This window comes from Gracilinanus agilis, chromosome 2, assembly GCF_016433145.1.
Source record: "Gracilinanus agilis isolate LMUSP501 chromosome 2, AgileGrace, whole genome shotgun sequence".
Taxonomy (NCBI): Eukaryota; Metazoa; Chordata; class Mammalia; order Didelphimorphia; family Didelphidae; genus Gracilinanus; species Gracilinanus agilis.
The window spans coordinates 691,447,833-691,464,673 of NC_058131.1; the positions used below are offsets into that span (position 1 = coordinate 691,447,833).

A 16,841-nucleotide genomic window follows, 5' to 3' on the forward strand; every position below is an offset into this window, starting at 1 on the left:
TTGGCTGTTCTCCTGACTCTCCAAAGGACTTTCTCTACCATAACCCTCCCCACTTTTCTAATTCCTCTTTCCAGTTTCTTTTTATGTATCTTCTTCCCTCAGTCTTTCTATTTGTGTTGTCAAGGCCTGGCCCCATGCATGGCATTTAGTAAATGCTTAATAAATGTTTCTTGATTTGATGTTATCTCATTTGATTCTCACAACAATCCTGGGATGTCGGTGCTATTATTGTCCCCATTTTACAGATGAGGAAACGGACGCAAAGAGGGTTAAGTGACTTGTCCAGGGTCAGACAGCTAGTAACAGTCCGAGGCTAGATTTGAACTCAGGCCCATCTCTATCTACTATTCCTTTAGGGATAAATCTATGATCCTAGGATGACTGAATACTAAGTCCTTTTCCTTCTCCAGGCCTCAGTTTCCTCATCTGTAAAATGGTGGTTGTGGGAGGAGAATAGTTAAGAAATCCATGTCAGACTAGATGTTTTCTAAGGTCCATCTCAGCTGTGTGTGTGTGTGTGTGTGTGTGTGTGTGTGTGTGTGTGTGTGTGTGTGCATTCCTGTGAGTAGGAAGGCCAGTGTGGGCTGGAGAAATCAGATCAGGCTGCCTGGAAGAGGTGGGACTTAAACTGGGTGCTGAGCAATTGGGGGTGGAGGGCTGACTAGGTAGGAAAGGGGAGGTGAGAGGGAAAAGGGAAGGAAAACACCGCAGCGGGGGAGGAGGAGGCGCTGTGAGCTATTCTTACTCTGGAGAGGGCGATACTTCCCTGGAATGGCCTAGTCATCTGTGACTGTGGGTCACTTGTCCTTATTATCTCTTCCTGGAGTCTTGGCCACGGAACATCTTCTGACGCTGCTCCCCTGAGAAAGGAGCCCCTCCAAGCCCTGGCAGCGGGGACCTGAGTGGGCAGGTGATTCTCTTTGAGGACTCCTCGGCCTCTCCTCATTCCCTCTGGAAATGGCAAATGTAGGTGTGGTGCTTTTTTTTCTTTCTCTAAAGGTCAGTTGAGGCAGAGGGCAGCCCACTCCCTCACTTGGGGCCCACCTGGGGGCCATCGATTGGATTATTTCGGGTGGATGGAGGGAGGGAGAAATCCAGTCATATTCTCTGCTCGTCTTGCCCCAAAGCCGATGATCTGAGACCTTAGAGCTAGACAGACGCTTGAAGGTCACTTAGTCCAAACTCCTCATTTTCCAGAGTCAGAAACTGAGGCTCCCATTCAAGCCCAGTTCCTCTGACTTGTGTGTAATCCAGGGACTTCTATTCCCATGAAGGAGCAGGGCTTAGCGGAGAGAATACCGGACTTGGGAGTCAGGAGACGAGGGTTCAGGTATAGTCGCCGTTGTCTTGGACCAGTCCCATGCCCTCTCTGAGAATTGATTTCCAACTCTGAAAAAGGTTCCTTTTGTTCCTCTCAGTCTGTTCCAACTGCCATGGCTGGGACACTAGAAGCCTCTGACATTTTCATCCACTCTGGACCGGCTTGCCTGTTTCTCTCATGGCAGAAGTGGGGTGCATTTAGGGGATTTCAAGGTGATGCTGTCTTTTTTCTCTCCCTTGGGCTGGGGAGCCAACTAGATGTCAGAGGTATCACTTTCTACCCAACAGGAAGCTGCTGTGGCCTTCCAGGCTGATTAAGGGGCCAGTGGTAGTACAAGAAATACCACAGAAATAAAGACTTGGCAAAGACTCAAACCAACATGAGAAGGCACAGCCCCTCGGCTGTGCCCCTCCGTTCTGGGCATCTAGACGATCTGGCCAGACCAACATACGTGGGCTGATAGGAGAGAGGATGAGCTGGTTTTTACTCTCTCCTTCTTGGTCCTTGGCTCTGGAGCTAAGGAAGGGTGTTTGAGGTAGATGCCGCTAATGTCCCTTAGCCTCAGTGTCCCCCTCTGTATTTTGAGGCTTGAAAGGATCTCCCTGAAGAGAGCTGTCTCTCCTCTGGCACAGATTAAAGTCACTAACTAGCTGTGTGATATTTGGCATGTCACTCAATTTCTCTGAGTCTCTGTCTTCCTTTGTAAAAACTGGGGATTGGATTTGGTGACCTCTAAGGTCCTTTCTAACTTTAAATCCAAGATCCTGTGACATTCTCATGTGGTTCTAGTTTGTGTCCCACCATGAATCTTCCACAGAGGAGGACATGCCTAATGCCCTGGAAGCCCTAAAGGCATTGACACAATAAGGACTTATGCCCACTCTGAGTATGAGTGTGAGTGTGAGAGTGTGTGTGTGTGTGTGTGTGTGTGTGTGTGTGTGTGTGTGTTTCTGTGGTCCAGAAGAGTACAAACCAAGATTGCAAGGACCCTGGGTCCACTTTAAAGTAGAATCAATGTAAAGATGGGAGGTCCTGGGTTCAAATATGGACTCAGACACTTCCTAGTGGTGACCCTGGGCAAATCACTTAACCCCCATTGCCTACCCCTTACCCAGGGATGGTTAGCTCAGGTGGGGCATCATAGCTGTTGAATAGGCTTGCTCTGTTTGGCCCCAGAAGAGGGAACTAGAAGTAACAAGTGGAAATGATAAAGAAGCAAATGTACACTTGATCTAAGGACCCTTTTTCTTTCTTCCCCAACAATTAGAACTTCAAAAGTGGGACAGCAATCCCCTGGAGAGGGAAGGGGTCCCTCCCCACTGGAGGTTTTCAAGAAAAGCAGAAGGACTACTTGCCAGGGATGGTATAGTGGGGAGTCTTTTGGGAATACGGAGGTCTAGTTGGCTGCTTGGCTGGCATTCCGTGATTTTTCCTTCCTCTATTCTTTCGATATTGAATGCTTTCCAGAGAAACACCCAGGCTGTTCATTTTTGAATGGTCAGTCTCCATACCTACCTGACTCATCTCCTTTCCCAGAATTACATAACATGTTTTACATGTCACTTATAGAATCCTACATCAACAGAGCAGGACAAGAAAAGACTCTAGAAGGCAGCTGTCCTGATCCTCTCCTGAGCCTTTCATTTACTGAGGCTAAGGGAAATGAAGTGATTTATTCACAGTCACAGAGCTAGTAGGCATCAGAGGTAGAATTTGAACCCAGCTCTTCCTCTTTCCAAGTTCAGTGCCCATGCAGTGTCCAGTGCTTCCTGCATTCAGCCATTTCTGGCAATAGCTCTCAGCAGACTCAGGAATGAGTTGGTTTTTGTGAAACAGAGACCATCCTGCCTGCACTCCTTGGATCCCAGACTTTTTTGGAGGGAAGTACTGGGCAATCCACAGAGCCTAAAGAAGTGTTAGCTATTAATTGTGTCCAAGAAAAAAACTGTAGGGGAAAAAACATGGTCAGAGGACTTAGAACCAAATCTTGATTCTACCACCTCCATCAATTACTGTGTGACCTTGGGAAAATTCCTTAACTTCTCTGAGTCTTAATTTGGTCAACTGAAAAATGAGGCATTTGGATCTTTAGGTTTCACTTTTTCACTCCCCATCTATGGTCCTAGAGTTATAAATAGGGATGATTTCTTGGAAAGGATGTTGGATTTGGAACCACAAGACCTGGGTTTGAAAACTGGCTCTGCCTCCAACAACTGTTTGACTTTAAGACACCCATTTAATCTTATTAAGCTTTGACTTCCCCATGTGCTAAATAATAATAGTAACAATAAATAAAAATAGTAACTAGCAGTTATATAGTGCTCTAAGTTTTCCAAAGAGCTTTACAAATATCATATCATTTTGTCCTTACAGTAACCCTGAAAGGTAGATCCTATTTTTTCCCTATATAGATGATGAAACCAAGGCAAACAGAGGTTAAGTGAATTGCTCAGGTCACACATTTAGTAAGTATCTGAGGCTAGATTTGAACTCAGTTCTTGATGAGTCTGGGTGCAGCATTCTATTCTTACCTTTTCAGACTTCTTGGACTTTACTCCTTTGTCCTCACTTAATCCAGCTAGACCAGCCTCCTGGCTACTCCCCAAAGAAGACAATCCATCTCTGTGTGTGTCTAGAATGCTCTTTCTCCTTGCTACCAACTCTTAGCTTCCTTGACTCCCTTCAAGACTCAGATCAAAGGTAGCCAGGTAGTATAGTGGATAGAGAGCCAATCTTAGAGACAGGAGGTCCTGGGTTCAAATCTAACCTCAGACACTTCCTAGCTGTATAACCCTGGGCAAGTTACTTAACCCCTCTTGCCTAGCCATTACTGCTCTTCTACCTTGCAACCAAAACACAATATTGGTTCTAAAACAGAAGCAAAGAGTTGAGAAAAGGAAAAGACTTAGATCATATCCCAACCTCTGAAGGAGGCCCTCCTCAATTTTCCCTACTGCTTCTGGGATCAAGTTATCTTCCATCTCCTGTAATATGTTGTTTCCACAGGTTGACTAATGTTATAAACCGCTAAAGGGCAGGGGCTGTTTGTGCCTTCTTCATATCCCCTCCCATCAGGCACATAGTATTGGCAGCCAAGTGGTACCCTAGTTCACAAAGAGCTGGACCTACCCTCAGAAGATCTGAGTGCAAGTCTAGCCTCTGTTATGTTTGGCTTGTGGCAGCACATTCTAAGAGGAGGCAGTGAGGACTTCACTTTGTCCCCCTGGGGTCTCTCTTGGGTCCCACTCAGCTTTCCAGGTTTGGGGGCTTTTGCCCATGGAGGAGAGGATGTTGGTCTCCTGCTCTGTCTGGCCCAGGGAAAAACTAGCAGGGGGCAGCTGGGTAGTTCAGTGGATTGAGAGTCAGGCCTAGAGATCCTAGGTTCAAATCCGGCCTAAGACACTTCCCAGCTGTGTGACCCTGGGCAAGTCACTTGACCCCCATTGCCCACCCTTACCACTCTTCCACCAAGGAGCCAATACACAGAAGTTAAGGGTTTAAAAAAAACAAAACAAAACATAGGAGCATCTGTCTTTGCCAGGAAACAGCACCCTTTGACAGAACAGCCTTGCCCAGGCTGACCCTCCTCTGTTCCTGGGGTAACCCAGATGTCTAGAGGCGCCCAAGTCCTCCATGGAAGTCTGGCGCTCTCTTAGCGCCCAGGGAAGCAGCTTTAGTTCTGCCCCAGTGAGCTGTGCCCCTAGCCCGAGGGCATTTAGGGGGCTCAAACAGCTCCCTCTAAGAACCAGGAGAAAGGAGCCCCCTCCCCCCCCCTCCTCATTCTCCTGCTCCCCTAAGACGGGAGCTTCAGCCTCCCCCAGGAGGGATGCCAGAGACTCCTAGAAACGCCTCGTGGGACCCCCGACAGACAACCCTGTGGTTCCCACCCGTCCTCCACTGGCACCCTCATGCACGTCTCCCACTGGGGCCCGGGGGCGCCTCCTCCCCTAGACACGCACCCCGCCGGGCATTTCCTAGTCAGGAGCTGGTCCTCTTCTCTTTCAGTGTAAGGAGTTCACGTCCTGCACGGGCTATGAGACCCTTCTGCAGCGGCTGCTGGACGGGAGGAAGATGTGTAAGGATGTAGAAGACCTGCTGAAGCAGAGGTGAGGGGGCTGCCTGGGGGCGCGGGGGCGGGGGGCGAGGAGGAGGGTCAAGGCCACCGCCCGGGCTCTTTGCAGAGCCCCCAGGAGCTGTGGTCAGGGGCGTCTAGGCTGGCCCCTACAGAAGCAGCGGGAGGACAATCGTTCTGACTGCGGGGACAGAGTGCTCCGAGCTCTGGCGGACCAGCCACCTTATTGGAATTTTTAAGGACTGGGAGGAAGGGGATGCCAGCTGCCTTCCTGCAACCTGTGAGGTGTCCCAGCCTTGGCAGAGTCCACCTGCTGGAGGAGGGGGAGGCGGGCTGCCCAGCCTGAGCTCATTTGCATCTCAACTCCTTCAGCTGTGGAAATGCAAATAAAGAGGATGGAGGCAGGACCTGGGGCCGGGCAGGTTTGGAGCAGGACTACAGTCTGGGCAGGTGGTTGTGAGTTTTGGAGAGTTGTAGGTGTATGTGGGGTGGGGGGAAAGGGGAGGGAGAGGGAGTGAGGAGGAGAGAGAGACAGAGACAGAGACAGAGACAGAGAGAGACACAGAGATAGAGAGACACCGACACAGAGAGAGACAGAGAGGGAGAGGGAGAGAGAGAGAGGGAGAGGGGGGGAAGGAGAGAGAGAAAAAAGAGAGAGGGAGGGAGAAAGCACACCAGAGAGAGCCTGCAGGTCCCTGGGTTTCCGTGTGCTAGGCCCACGTGTATTTTTATAGAGCTATTTTTAAACTCACAGGAGCTCTCCTGCTGTAAGTAGCTGCAAGGAGAAGTGATGCTCAGGGCCATGACAGTAGCTTCCCCTTGTTTTCTGAGCTGCAGAGGCTGCTGGGCTCTCTGTCTCCATCTCTCTCTGACTCTCTCTGTCTCTGTCTCTGTCTCCCTCTCCCTCCCTTTCCCCCTCTTTTCTGCCTTTCTCTGTGTCTCTTTTTTTGTTTCTCTCTCTGGCAGTCTCTCTCAGTCTCTGTCACTGTCTCTATCTCTGTGCCTCCCAGTCTCCCCTGCTCTCTGACTCTCTCTACTCTCTTTCTCTTTCTCTCTGTCTGTCTGTCTGTCTCTATCTCTGGGTCTGCCTCTGTTTCTTTCTTTGTCTTTCCCTATGTCTCTGCCTCTCAAAGCTGGATCCAAGATGGTACTGGATGCTCTGTGATTCCCTGGCTCTTCCTCTCACCCTGGCCCCAATTTCCATCTGGCTAAAGCTTTCAGTGCCCAGTCCAGGGGCTGTCTCTGTGTTGAAGACAAAGGGCCCCTCTCACCCTTAAGGGCTCACAGACTCATGCATGCCAGCCCCTTTCCTCCCCTGACCCACTCCCAAATCCTGCCCCTACAGGCTTCTCTCCTCTTAGCAGGCTGGCTGTAGTTCTCATTAGCAAACAGGATGCCTGTGGGCTTGCTCCTTGCCTTGTTCTGCATCAACCTGAGACTGGGGGACCAGAGTACTCTGTCTGGGGTTGGCCCCTGGCTCTGGCTGCTGGCTGCTGGCTGCTAGCATGACTCAATGCCTCTCCTTTCAGTTCCATAACAGAACCTGCCTTGGGGAAGTGAGGAGGAGCCCCCCAGGAAGGGGCTGGGATGTGTCAGGAGCCTTTGAAGAAGTGAGGTCCTTCTCCTCAAAGGCAGGGACCTCATTTGCATCTCCAGCTTGCTTAGCACACTGCCTAACACACAGTGGGTGCTTAATAAATGCTTATTGACGAACAGACACTCTAACATACCTTTGAGCCTGGAACTGAGTGCTGAAGGGAAGAGAATCCAGGGATCCTTTCTGAGTTCGGTTCTGGGGAGGAGAGTGTGTAATGGTGACCCACCCCTCCCACTCCCCCATCCCCCCAGGCTTCTGGAGCCCTCAAGCTCTTCAGTTGTTGGGTGGAATGAAAAGAATTCTGGACTGGGAAGAAGCAACCTAATTCTAGGTCTAGCTCTTAGATAACTGGACCAGATCAAGGGTTGTTAGCCTGGGGCTCGAGGACCCATATGGGGTCTGTAAATAGATTTCAGGGGGTCAGTGAACTTGGCTAGGAAAAAATAGATATTTATTTTCATTAACCTTTAACTGAAACTTAGCATTTCCTTCAAATAGGAATGAAAAAAAAAATGTGATCTGAAACAGGCTTTGCCTCATTGCTCTAACAAATTGCCTTTCTGCCTTATCCAGGAGGGGGGAGAGAAGGGAGGGAGGGAGGGAGAGAACTGAGAACTCAACGTATGGGAGAACGAATGCTAAAAATGATTTTGAAGTGTAATTGGGGAAAAATGAAGCTGTGTGTATGGTTTTTTTAAACCACAATATTCTGAGAAAGGGTCCATAGCCTTCGCCAGCCCAGCCAAGGTCTCACGGCACACAGAGTGTCTATGATGATCTCAAAAGGCCCTTCCATCTCCCATCTTCTTGGATTCTAAGACAGCGATGAGTGTTTTGCAAGGGAGGCCTCGTCATTTAGCCTGATTTTATAGAATCATAAAATTCTAGAGTTGGAGGAGCTATCAAAACCATTTCATCCAATCTGCCCTTTTGGCAGGGCAGGCACCCAACATTCAGAGAGAAATGACTTGCCCAAGGTCACACAACTTGTTTGCTGCAGAACGAGGACAAGCCCCCATCTCCTATCTCTAAGATGACAAAACACAGACTCCAGAGGCTGAGCCCACAAAGCTGGGAAATCTGGTGTTTTCTGTATCAAATGAGTTAACTTAAAGCACGATATAAGTGCTAATTATTGTTCTTATTTTCCTGTTTCAAGGAGGAGGGAGTGAAGGGAAGGAAGAGAATTTAGAACTCAATTCCACTGGCTGGTCCCTTCCCATGCTTAGGAAGTTCTCCTTCCTCTCCTCTGCCTCCTGGCTTCCCTAGCCCCATTCAAGACTTAGCTCAAACCCCAGCTTCTGCCATTTCCTGGGCCATCCCCAGGGCTTTCCCTCTGAGATAACCTCCCATTCATACTTCTTCTAGACAGAGGTTTTGAATGCCTCCCATAATATCTTTTTTATCTTTACTTTCTGTCTTAGAATTGATATGATCAGTTCCAGGATAGAAGAACAGAAGGACTAGGCAATTGGGGTTAAGTGACTTGCCCAGGGACACACAGCTAGAAAGTATCTGAGGTCAAATTTGAACCTAGGACCTCCTATCTCCAGGCCTGTATCTCTATCCAGTGAGCCATCTAGATGCCCCATATATCTATATCTATATCTATATCTATATCTATATCTATATCTATATCTATATCTATATCTATATCTATATCTATATCTATATCTATATCTATATCTATATCTATATCTATATCTATATCTATATCTATATCTATATCTATATCTATATCTATATCTATATCTATATCTATATCTATATCTATATCTATATCTATATCTATATCTATATCTATATCTATATCTATATCTATATCTATATCTATATCTATATCTATATCTATATCTATATCTATATCTATATCTATATCTATATCTATATCTATATCTATATCTATATCTATATCTATATCTATATCTATATCTATATCTATATCTATATCTATATCTATATCTATATCTATATCTATATCTATATCTATATCTATATCTATATCTATATCTATATCTATATCNATCTATATCTATATCTATATCTATATCTATGTCTATGTCTATGTCTATGTCTATGTCTATGCCTATGCCTATGCCTATGCCTATGTCTATGTCTATGTCTATGTCTATGTCTATGTCTATATCTATGTCTATGTCTATGTCTATGTCTATATCTATATCTAAGTCTATATCTATATCTATATCTATGTCTATGTCTATGTCTATGTCTATGTCTATATCTATATCTATATCTATATCTATGTCTATGTCTATGTCTATATCTATATCTAAGTCTATATCTATATCTATATCTATGTCTATGTCTATGTCTATATATATATCAATGTCTTTTATGTAAAAAGTTTCTTTTTTTAACAGGTCTTCCTTCCCATTAAATAGGGCTTCCTTGAGGCAATAGCCTCATTTCTGATTTTTTTCGTATTCCAATGTTTGGTACAGTGGCTTCCTGGCCCCTAGTAAGGCTAATTAAATGCTTGTTGACTGTCTGGTTATCTTCCTCAGCTTTCTAGCAGCCTCTATAGCATCCCATATCAGTCATCCCCCTCCCAGGAGTCCCTCTAGGAGTTCATTCTTTGTCCCCAAAGAGACAGAAGTGCTGAGGGTGGAATTTTAGGAATCAAATTAGAGAGAAGGCTTTCTTGGGCACTCTTCTGAGAGCCCACCTATGTAGAGTCCTAAGGGTGAGGCTTGCCCTAAAGCTAGAGGCCAACCCACCTTTTCTGGAAGAAAGACCCAACGACAATTTTCTGCATCCACATTCTGTCTTCTTCATGTGCCCTGGAGGTGATGGACTTCCTTGCCCGGGCAGGCTCTGGGCAGGAGGGTGAGGAGGGACCTGGCTGGTGACTGGCTAGAGACTCACTCAGGAAACTCTTTGCACTGTTCCCAGGGCCCAAGCCGAAGAACGATACGGGAAAGAGCTGGTCCAGATTGCCCGGAAAGCAGGAGGACAAACCGAGATCCAGTAAGATGGTTTCCTTCTATTTCTAGATGAATGGATGGATGTGTGTGTGTGGGCACATGTCTGATGCCATGCCTTTAAAATGTGCTTTTTTGAAACAAAAGCTTCCTGTTGAAATTGGTTTGATGTTGTAAAAACATGACAAGACATAGAGTCACAAGGCTTGGGTTTGAGCTCTGACTCTGCTATTTGCCAGCAATGTGCCCTTGGGCAAGTCAGTTCATCACTCTGAGACTCCATTTTGCAAAATGGAAATAAAAATTCTTGAACTTCTTAATATTTTGCAAATCCATAAAATGCTACCCAGGGGACAGCTAGATGACCCTGGGCAAGTCACTTAACCCCCATTGCCTAGCCCTTACTGCTCTTCTGCCTTGGAACCAATATATAGTAACAATTCTAAGATGGAAGGTAAGAGTTAAAAAAAATGCTACCCAAAGGGGAGGGATGATTCTATAATGGGAAAAACACCAGATATGGAACTAGGAGACTTAGGGTTCAAATACTAGCTTCGCCCTATGTGACCTTGGGCAAGTCCCTTAATGTAATTCCAGTTTCCTCATCTCAATATGTTGGGGGAAGGCACAGGACCAGCTACTCTGCGCGCTCTCTCTCTCTCTCTCTCTCTCTCTCTCTCTCTCTCTCTCTCTCTCTCTCTCTCTTTCTCTTTCCCCTTAACTTCTATCTTAGAATCAACACTGGGTATTGGTTCCAAGGCAGAAGAATGGTAAAAGGTTAGTTAGGCAATGGAGGTTAAATGACTCACCCAGAAAGTGTCTGAGGCCACATTTGAACCCAGGACCTCCCATTTCTAGGTCTGACCTTCTATTCACTGAGCTATCTGGCTGCCCCCAAGCATCTGCTCTCTTGGGGCCCCCTGCAGCTGAGTATCCCTTGAGTCTCTGAACTGCCCCTCTATGCCAACTTAGGCACCATCTGCAAGTATTTCCTTTTGTTTCCCCAAGTTTTCTTCTAATAATTAGTGACAAGGAAATTTGCTCAACTCCTTTTCTCAGTAAGGAAGGGCTGTGCCAGGAGGGGAAGAGGTCAGGCTCTTGGTGGGGCAATAATCTTCTATCCATATACAACAGGGCCGAGCTGCCGGTGCCCTTGCCAGGCTGGCGATGAGCCATCCTGCCCATACAGCCCTGAGTAATAAGAAATTGTAATGGACTGATGAGGACAAATAGAAAGGAAGTCCCAGCTCACTAGAGCCCTTGCCCCAGCCACAACAAAGCATCCTGAAGACCCCACGGGGTCAGCCACCCTCTCTTCCTGCTCTGCCTGGCTCCTTAATTGCATCCTGCCGCCCAGGCCTATTTATCACTCCCTTGCTTGGATTTTCGGCTGGTTTTTTAATAGAGAGCTTGACCTCCCTTGTGGACGATTTCCCGGGCACTCGTGTCGCTCGCTAGGGCCCATAAATCTACCGAGAGCCTCCCACCACCCACATGACCCAGATTAAAGGGCCTTTAGTAAACCCATGAATTTGCAGGAAGTTGGACATTAACAGCCTTCTTTGGGGAGGGTTACTGAGAGCAAAGGGGGAGAGAGGAAAGCTCAGAATCAGCTGGAGGGGAGAAATGGTAGAGTCTGCAAACTTGGGTAGTATCTTCACCTTCTCTTTGTATTTTCCTATTAAACCTCATCATTCTCTGCCACCACCTTGGCTCCTGGGTAGGGCACTGGACTTTGTATCAGGAAAACCTGGGTTCAAATTCTGTCTCTAAAATGTACTAGCTGTGGGATCATGGACAATCACCTAACTTCCTGGTGCCTTAGTTTCTTCATCTATAAAATGAAGAGATGGGATCCATCCAATGTTGGATCAAGTATCCACTCCCCTCTTCTGCCTTCTTGGAAAAGATAGATTGGTATATTGGGGGAAAGAACTAAAGTTGGGATGATTAGACCTGGGTTCTAGTCCTGACTTTGCTGCTGACTCTCTAAGATATTAGGCAAAAGGTTCTGGGTTCTGGTTTCTTCATCTGTCACCTGAGGATAATAACTTTATACTAACTATCCTAAAAGGCCACTGGGACTAATCGTAATGGTGCATGCCAAAGGACAATGTAAATATAAGCTAATAGTCTGATAAATCAACAAATCTGTGATCTTTTCCATGGAAAAGTCCTCTCCAGTAATGCTGATTGCCACTTGTCCACATGGGCAATCTTGGTGACTCTCCTCTGTGGTCTTCCTTAAGCTGGCTACACAGCATCCATTCATCATGATGGAAGCTTTTCTTGACTTCCTTGTGCTACAATGGAGCCATTGGGCTGTCCAATCCTCATACCCCACTCTCGACAACCATGTTCTTTTCCAATGATACCCATTGGTGATGGCAGCCTTTAGACCTCTTCATGGCTACCTTCTTTGTTATGGAGGGCAGCTTACTCCATCTACCCCCTCCTCTCCAGTGACTTCCTTCTGTGGGCCACTCGTTTTTACTTTTTCATAGATCATAGCTTCCCATGACTAACAATCATCCAACCATACCAGAAGAACATTCGAAAGACAGCTTTGATTTCATAAAGGTCCAACTCATGTACCTTCTCCTTCCGAGATAACAATAGTTCTGATGTGATACCCCAAACCTTCCTTGAGTTTCTGTGATATTCTGGGTACCCTGGATATGAAAAGACCACCCAAAACTCCCCCAAACCAACAATCCAGTCTTTGACCTTGGATCATCCATTCCCCGGGGGAAATAGAAAGTGTCCACAGAAAAAACAAAGGCAAGGCCATTTGAGGAGGGAAAAGTTCATTGACAACTGGGGAGGTCAAGGAAGACTTCATGGAGAAGGTGAGCCTTGAAGAGGGAGATGGGGATCCTGAGAGGCAGAACTGATGAAGGAGTATATTCCAGGCCTGAAAATATGCAAGTACATGGCAGTGGGAGAGAAAAGAGATGCTAAATTTGGGGAGTAGAAGCATGCACTCCAGCTGGATGGCAACACCAAGGTTGTGAAGGGGTGTCCTGTGAAATGAGGCAGATTTCTGAGAGCCTTAGACATCTAGAGAGACTGAGTAAAGAGTTTGTGTTTTGTTCCAGAGGTGATAGGGAGCCATCTCAGACGTCTAAGTTAGGGAGGGATGTGACCAAAGCTGTGCTTTTGGAAACTAATTCTTATGGCTTTAAGGAAGGGAGAGACTGGACCCAGGAAGTGCCATTGACTCACCTGCACCATTGGTCAAATCCTTTCTGGTATTTAGTTTCTTCTTTAAAATGAGTTATAGGGGCAGGTGAGTGGTGTATAAATAGAAATTCGATGCCCCATGTTGGGTGCCAAGAGAGGACATTACTTAAAGGGATGCTGAATAATCTAGTTCAGGTGCATCAAATTTCTATTTACACAGTGGCTTAGTGGATTAAGAGCCAGGCTCAGAAACAAGAGGTCCTGGGTTCAAATCTGGCCTCAGATGCTTCCTAGCTATATGACCCTAGGCAAGTCACTTGACCCCCATTGCCTAGCCCTTACTCCTCTTCTGCCTAAGAAACAGTACACCATATTGATTCTAAGACAGAAGGTAAGGGTTTAAAATGTTTTTTTAAATAAATAATATGGAGTTACAGGGGCAGTTGGGAAGCTCCGTGTATTAAGAACCAGGCTCAGAAACAGGAGGTCCTGGGTTCAAATCTAGCCTCAGACACTTCCTAGCTGTTTATGACTCTGGGCAAGTCACTTAACCTCTATTACCTAGCCCTTAGGGCTCTTCTGCTTTGGAACCAATACACAGTATTGATTCCAAGATGGAAGGGAAGGATTTTTCCAAATAAACAAATAAAATGAAGGAGTTGGATGAGCTGGCCACCAAGATCCCTCGCAGCTCTAACATTCCATGTTCAGGGTTCCAGAGCTTCCCCCTCTGCCATGCTAGGCTAAGGGCTCTGCCAGCTGGGATATCCATTGTTCTAAGGTCCCTTCCAGCTCTGAAGTTCTGCAACTCCATGACTGACTTCCCATCTGCCCTCTTGGGAGGGGGTGGCAGAGGCTAAGACCACCGATGGCTCGAGGGTCCAAAGCTACAGTGGTTTGCAGGGAAAGAGAGACCAAATCCTTGACTAGAGCAGGAAGATCCCCATTTGTGCAGCAGAATTACCTCCAAGAAGCAGAACAAAAGACCCATTTTGCCTGTCACGTACCAACCGCTAGGAAGAGGTATAGCCTTTGGCCTTGGTTGTACAGTAAGTCCTCAGGGGAGGGCTCTGCTTACTGGCCACCACTATGGCATCCGATTCATTCGAGAGGCATCATGAGGGAGCAGAAAGGCCATTAGATTCCCAGAAGTGACTGTGATAGGAAAAAGAAAAGACGTCCATTTTCATTTTAACTAGGGGCAGCAAGACTCCCACCCACTTAAACCAGGAGCACCTACTATGTGCAGGATAACGGAGGGAACTCAAAGACAGGCAAGATCCCTGGTCTCTGGGAGTTCCCCATCCAATCATGACAGCCAGCACGTGCGAGGTTACAGTAAATGAGCAAGCCAGCCGCAAGAATTACGACTAGACACCTACTATGTGCGAGGTTTTCCAGACACGATGACAGTAATAAAATAGACCCTCTAGCAGTAGCTGGAGAGAGCACTAGCACTGCAGTCAGACACTCACTAGCTGGATGACTCTAGACAAGTCACTTTTAATGTCAGTCTGCCTCCCTTTCCTCGTCTGTAAAATGGGAATAATAACAATAGCACCTATCTCCCAGGGTTATTGTGAGGATCAAATGAGGTCATAATTGTAAAATACTCAGCATAAGTGCTACATAAATGTTAGCTATAAAATGAAATGGTCTCTGCCCTCCACGAGGTGGCTAAGTAACTTAGTGGTTCGAGTGCCAAGCCTGAGTTCAAATCCAGCCTCAGGGACTCACTATCTGGGTAACCCTGGGCAAGTCACTTAACTTCTGTTGCCTCAGTTTATCCCACTGTAAAACTCAAGCTCAGAGGTTATATGGCTCGGCCAGGGTCACACAGTTAGAGGGCGTCAAAGGCAGGATTTGAACCTGAGCCCAAGGTTAGTTCTCTTTCCATCCTATCATGCCAAGATTGTGTCATTCTCTGATTTGGGGAATCCAGGCTTAAGGACCGATGTGGAAAGAGTCCTGGAACTGGATTCCTGCCGTCTTGGGTTTCTGGCCATGGAATTGGGGCCAATCACTGTGGAATGTGAAAGCTGGAACAGGTCTAACATTTTGTGGTTCGGTGAAGAATGGCAACTATGTGGAGAGGAAGAGAGGGGTAAACAGGAGGATCAAGGAAGTGGGGGTGAAGCTCAGATATACAGGACATGTTTGAGGTTTGTTTGCTAATGATAATTCATAAAAAATGATGATAATAAGGCTTATCACTTCTATAGTCAGCCTCAAGGTTTGCAAAGCACTTTTATGGACATGATCTCATTTTATCCTTGTAAGAACTCTGGGAGGTAAAATGAGGGCAACAACCCAGTGTATAGATGGGGAAACTGAGGACCTAAACTAAATTAAATGACCAAGGGGAAAAGGAGAGAAGGGAGGAAAGGAGAAGGGGAGGAAGGAGAGAAAAAGGAAGGGAAGGAGGGAGGAAAGGAAGGCCCTATTGCCTTGAGTTTGGTAGGACAATAAGACAACTGGGATTGGGAGAAAAGCAAGGTAGGAGCTCGTCAGGGGTCTTTCTGGAAACTGGGGGCAATTTCCTATGGCTGAGGGGTAGAAAAGGTCCTGGATGTGGCCACGGGGCAGGGAATCTGCAGCTCCAGGTTCACAATGGGGCTAAAGAGCTGAGGCCCTGAAGACAGGACATCTCATGGGGCCTGGGAAAAGGGGCCGGACCCACAGGCAAAGGTCTTGGGTTTGAATCTAGCTCTGCCACTTAACTCCTGTGTGGCTCTGGGCAAAGGCTCTGTGGGCCTCAGTTGCATCATCTGTAAAATGAAGAGATTGACTAGATGATCTTGAAGATCCTTTTTAGCTCTAAATTTCAGAGCTCATGAGCTTGGATCCCACTCCTAGTTCTCCCTCTGTTCCTGGGTGAGTCACTTCAATTTTCTTACCTTTAAAATGGAGATAATGATGCTTGTCCTACTTATTGAGACAGACTCCACTTTGGCTCTTTGGCCTAGAGAGCTTTCTCTCCACTTCACTGTCTTTCTTTCCCTCTTCTAGAAAGGGTGGGGGTGTAGATTAAAATAGCTGAGCTCCAGGGGCAGCTGGGTAGCTCAGTGGATTGAGAGCCAGACCTAGAGATGAGAGGTCCTGGGTTCAAAGCCGGCCTCAGACACTTCCCAGCTGTGTGACCCTGGGCAAGTCACTTGACCCCCATTGCCTAGCCCTTACCACTCTTCTGCCTTGGAGCCAATACACAGTACTGACTCCAAGATGGAAGGTGAGGGTTAAAAAAATAAAATAAAATAAAATAGTCGAGGTCCCCTCGAGAGTCTAAAGACCTGAATGAAGAAGTGGCCCGGCCCCTCTTGGGGAGAGAGCCCCTGCTTACATGAACGCTCGCACTTGTTCTCGTTCTTCACTCGTTCAATAACTGCAGCTTTATTAAGTCCCTTCTGTATGCCAGGCCCTGTGCTGAGTGCTAAAGCTACCACGATGAAAAGGGACATTGTCTTGGGCCTCACAGAGATTCCATTCTCTTGGGGGAAGGGGCTGAAATCCAAGAGCACCCGAAGTAGGGAACGATGTGAGAGGATTGGGTGAAAAGACACATGAATGAATGTGTGTGTGAGAAACAGAGAGAGAGAGAGAGAGAGAGAGAGAGAGAGAGAGAGAGAGAGAGAGAGAGGAGGGAGGGGGAGAGAGAGAGAGGAGAGAGGGAGGGAGGAGGGGGGTAGAGGGAGGTGGGGAGAGAGAAGAGAGGAAGAGAGGGAGGGA

At 46.9% G+C, this 16,841-nt stretch overlaps 1 protein-coding gene across 2 annotated transcripts in view; it reads left to right on the top strand.

Annotated features, from left to right (window-relative positions):
• Positions 1-16,841, top strand: part of PSTPIP1 (proline-serine-threonine phosphatase interacting protein 1) — a 94,486-nt gene that overhangs the window by 40,222 nt on the left and 37,423 nt on the right. For both annotated transcript variants that reach the window (XM_044662911.1, XM_044662912.1), the window contains exons 2-3: positions 5,327-5,427; positions 9,904-9,978. In XM_044662911.1, the coding sequence (XP_044518846.1) occupies positions 5,327-5,427; positions 9,904-9,978 (176 nt within the window). The remainder of the gene's footprint in view (positions 1-5,326; positions 5,428-9,903; positions 9,979-16,841) is intronic.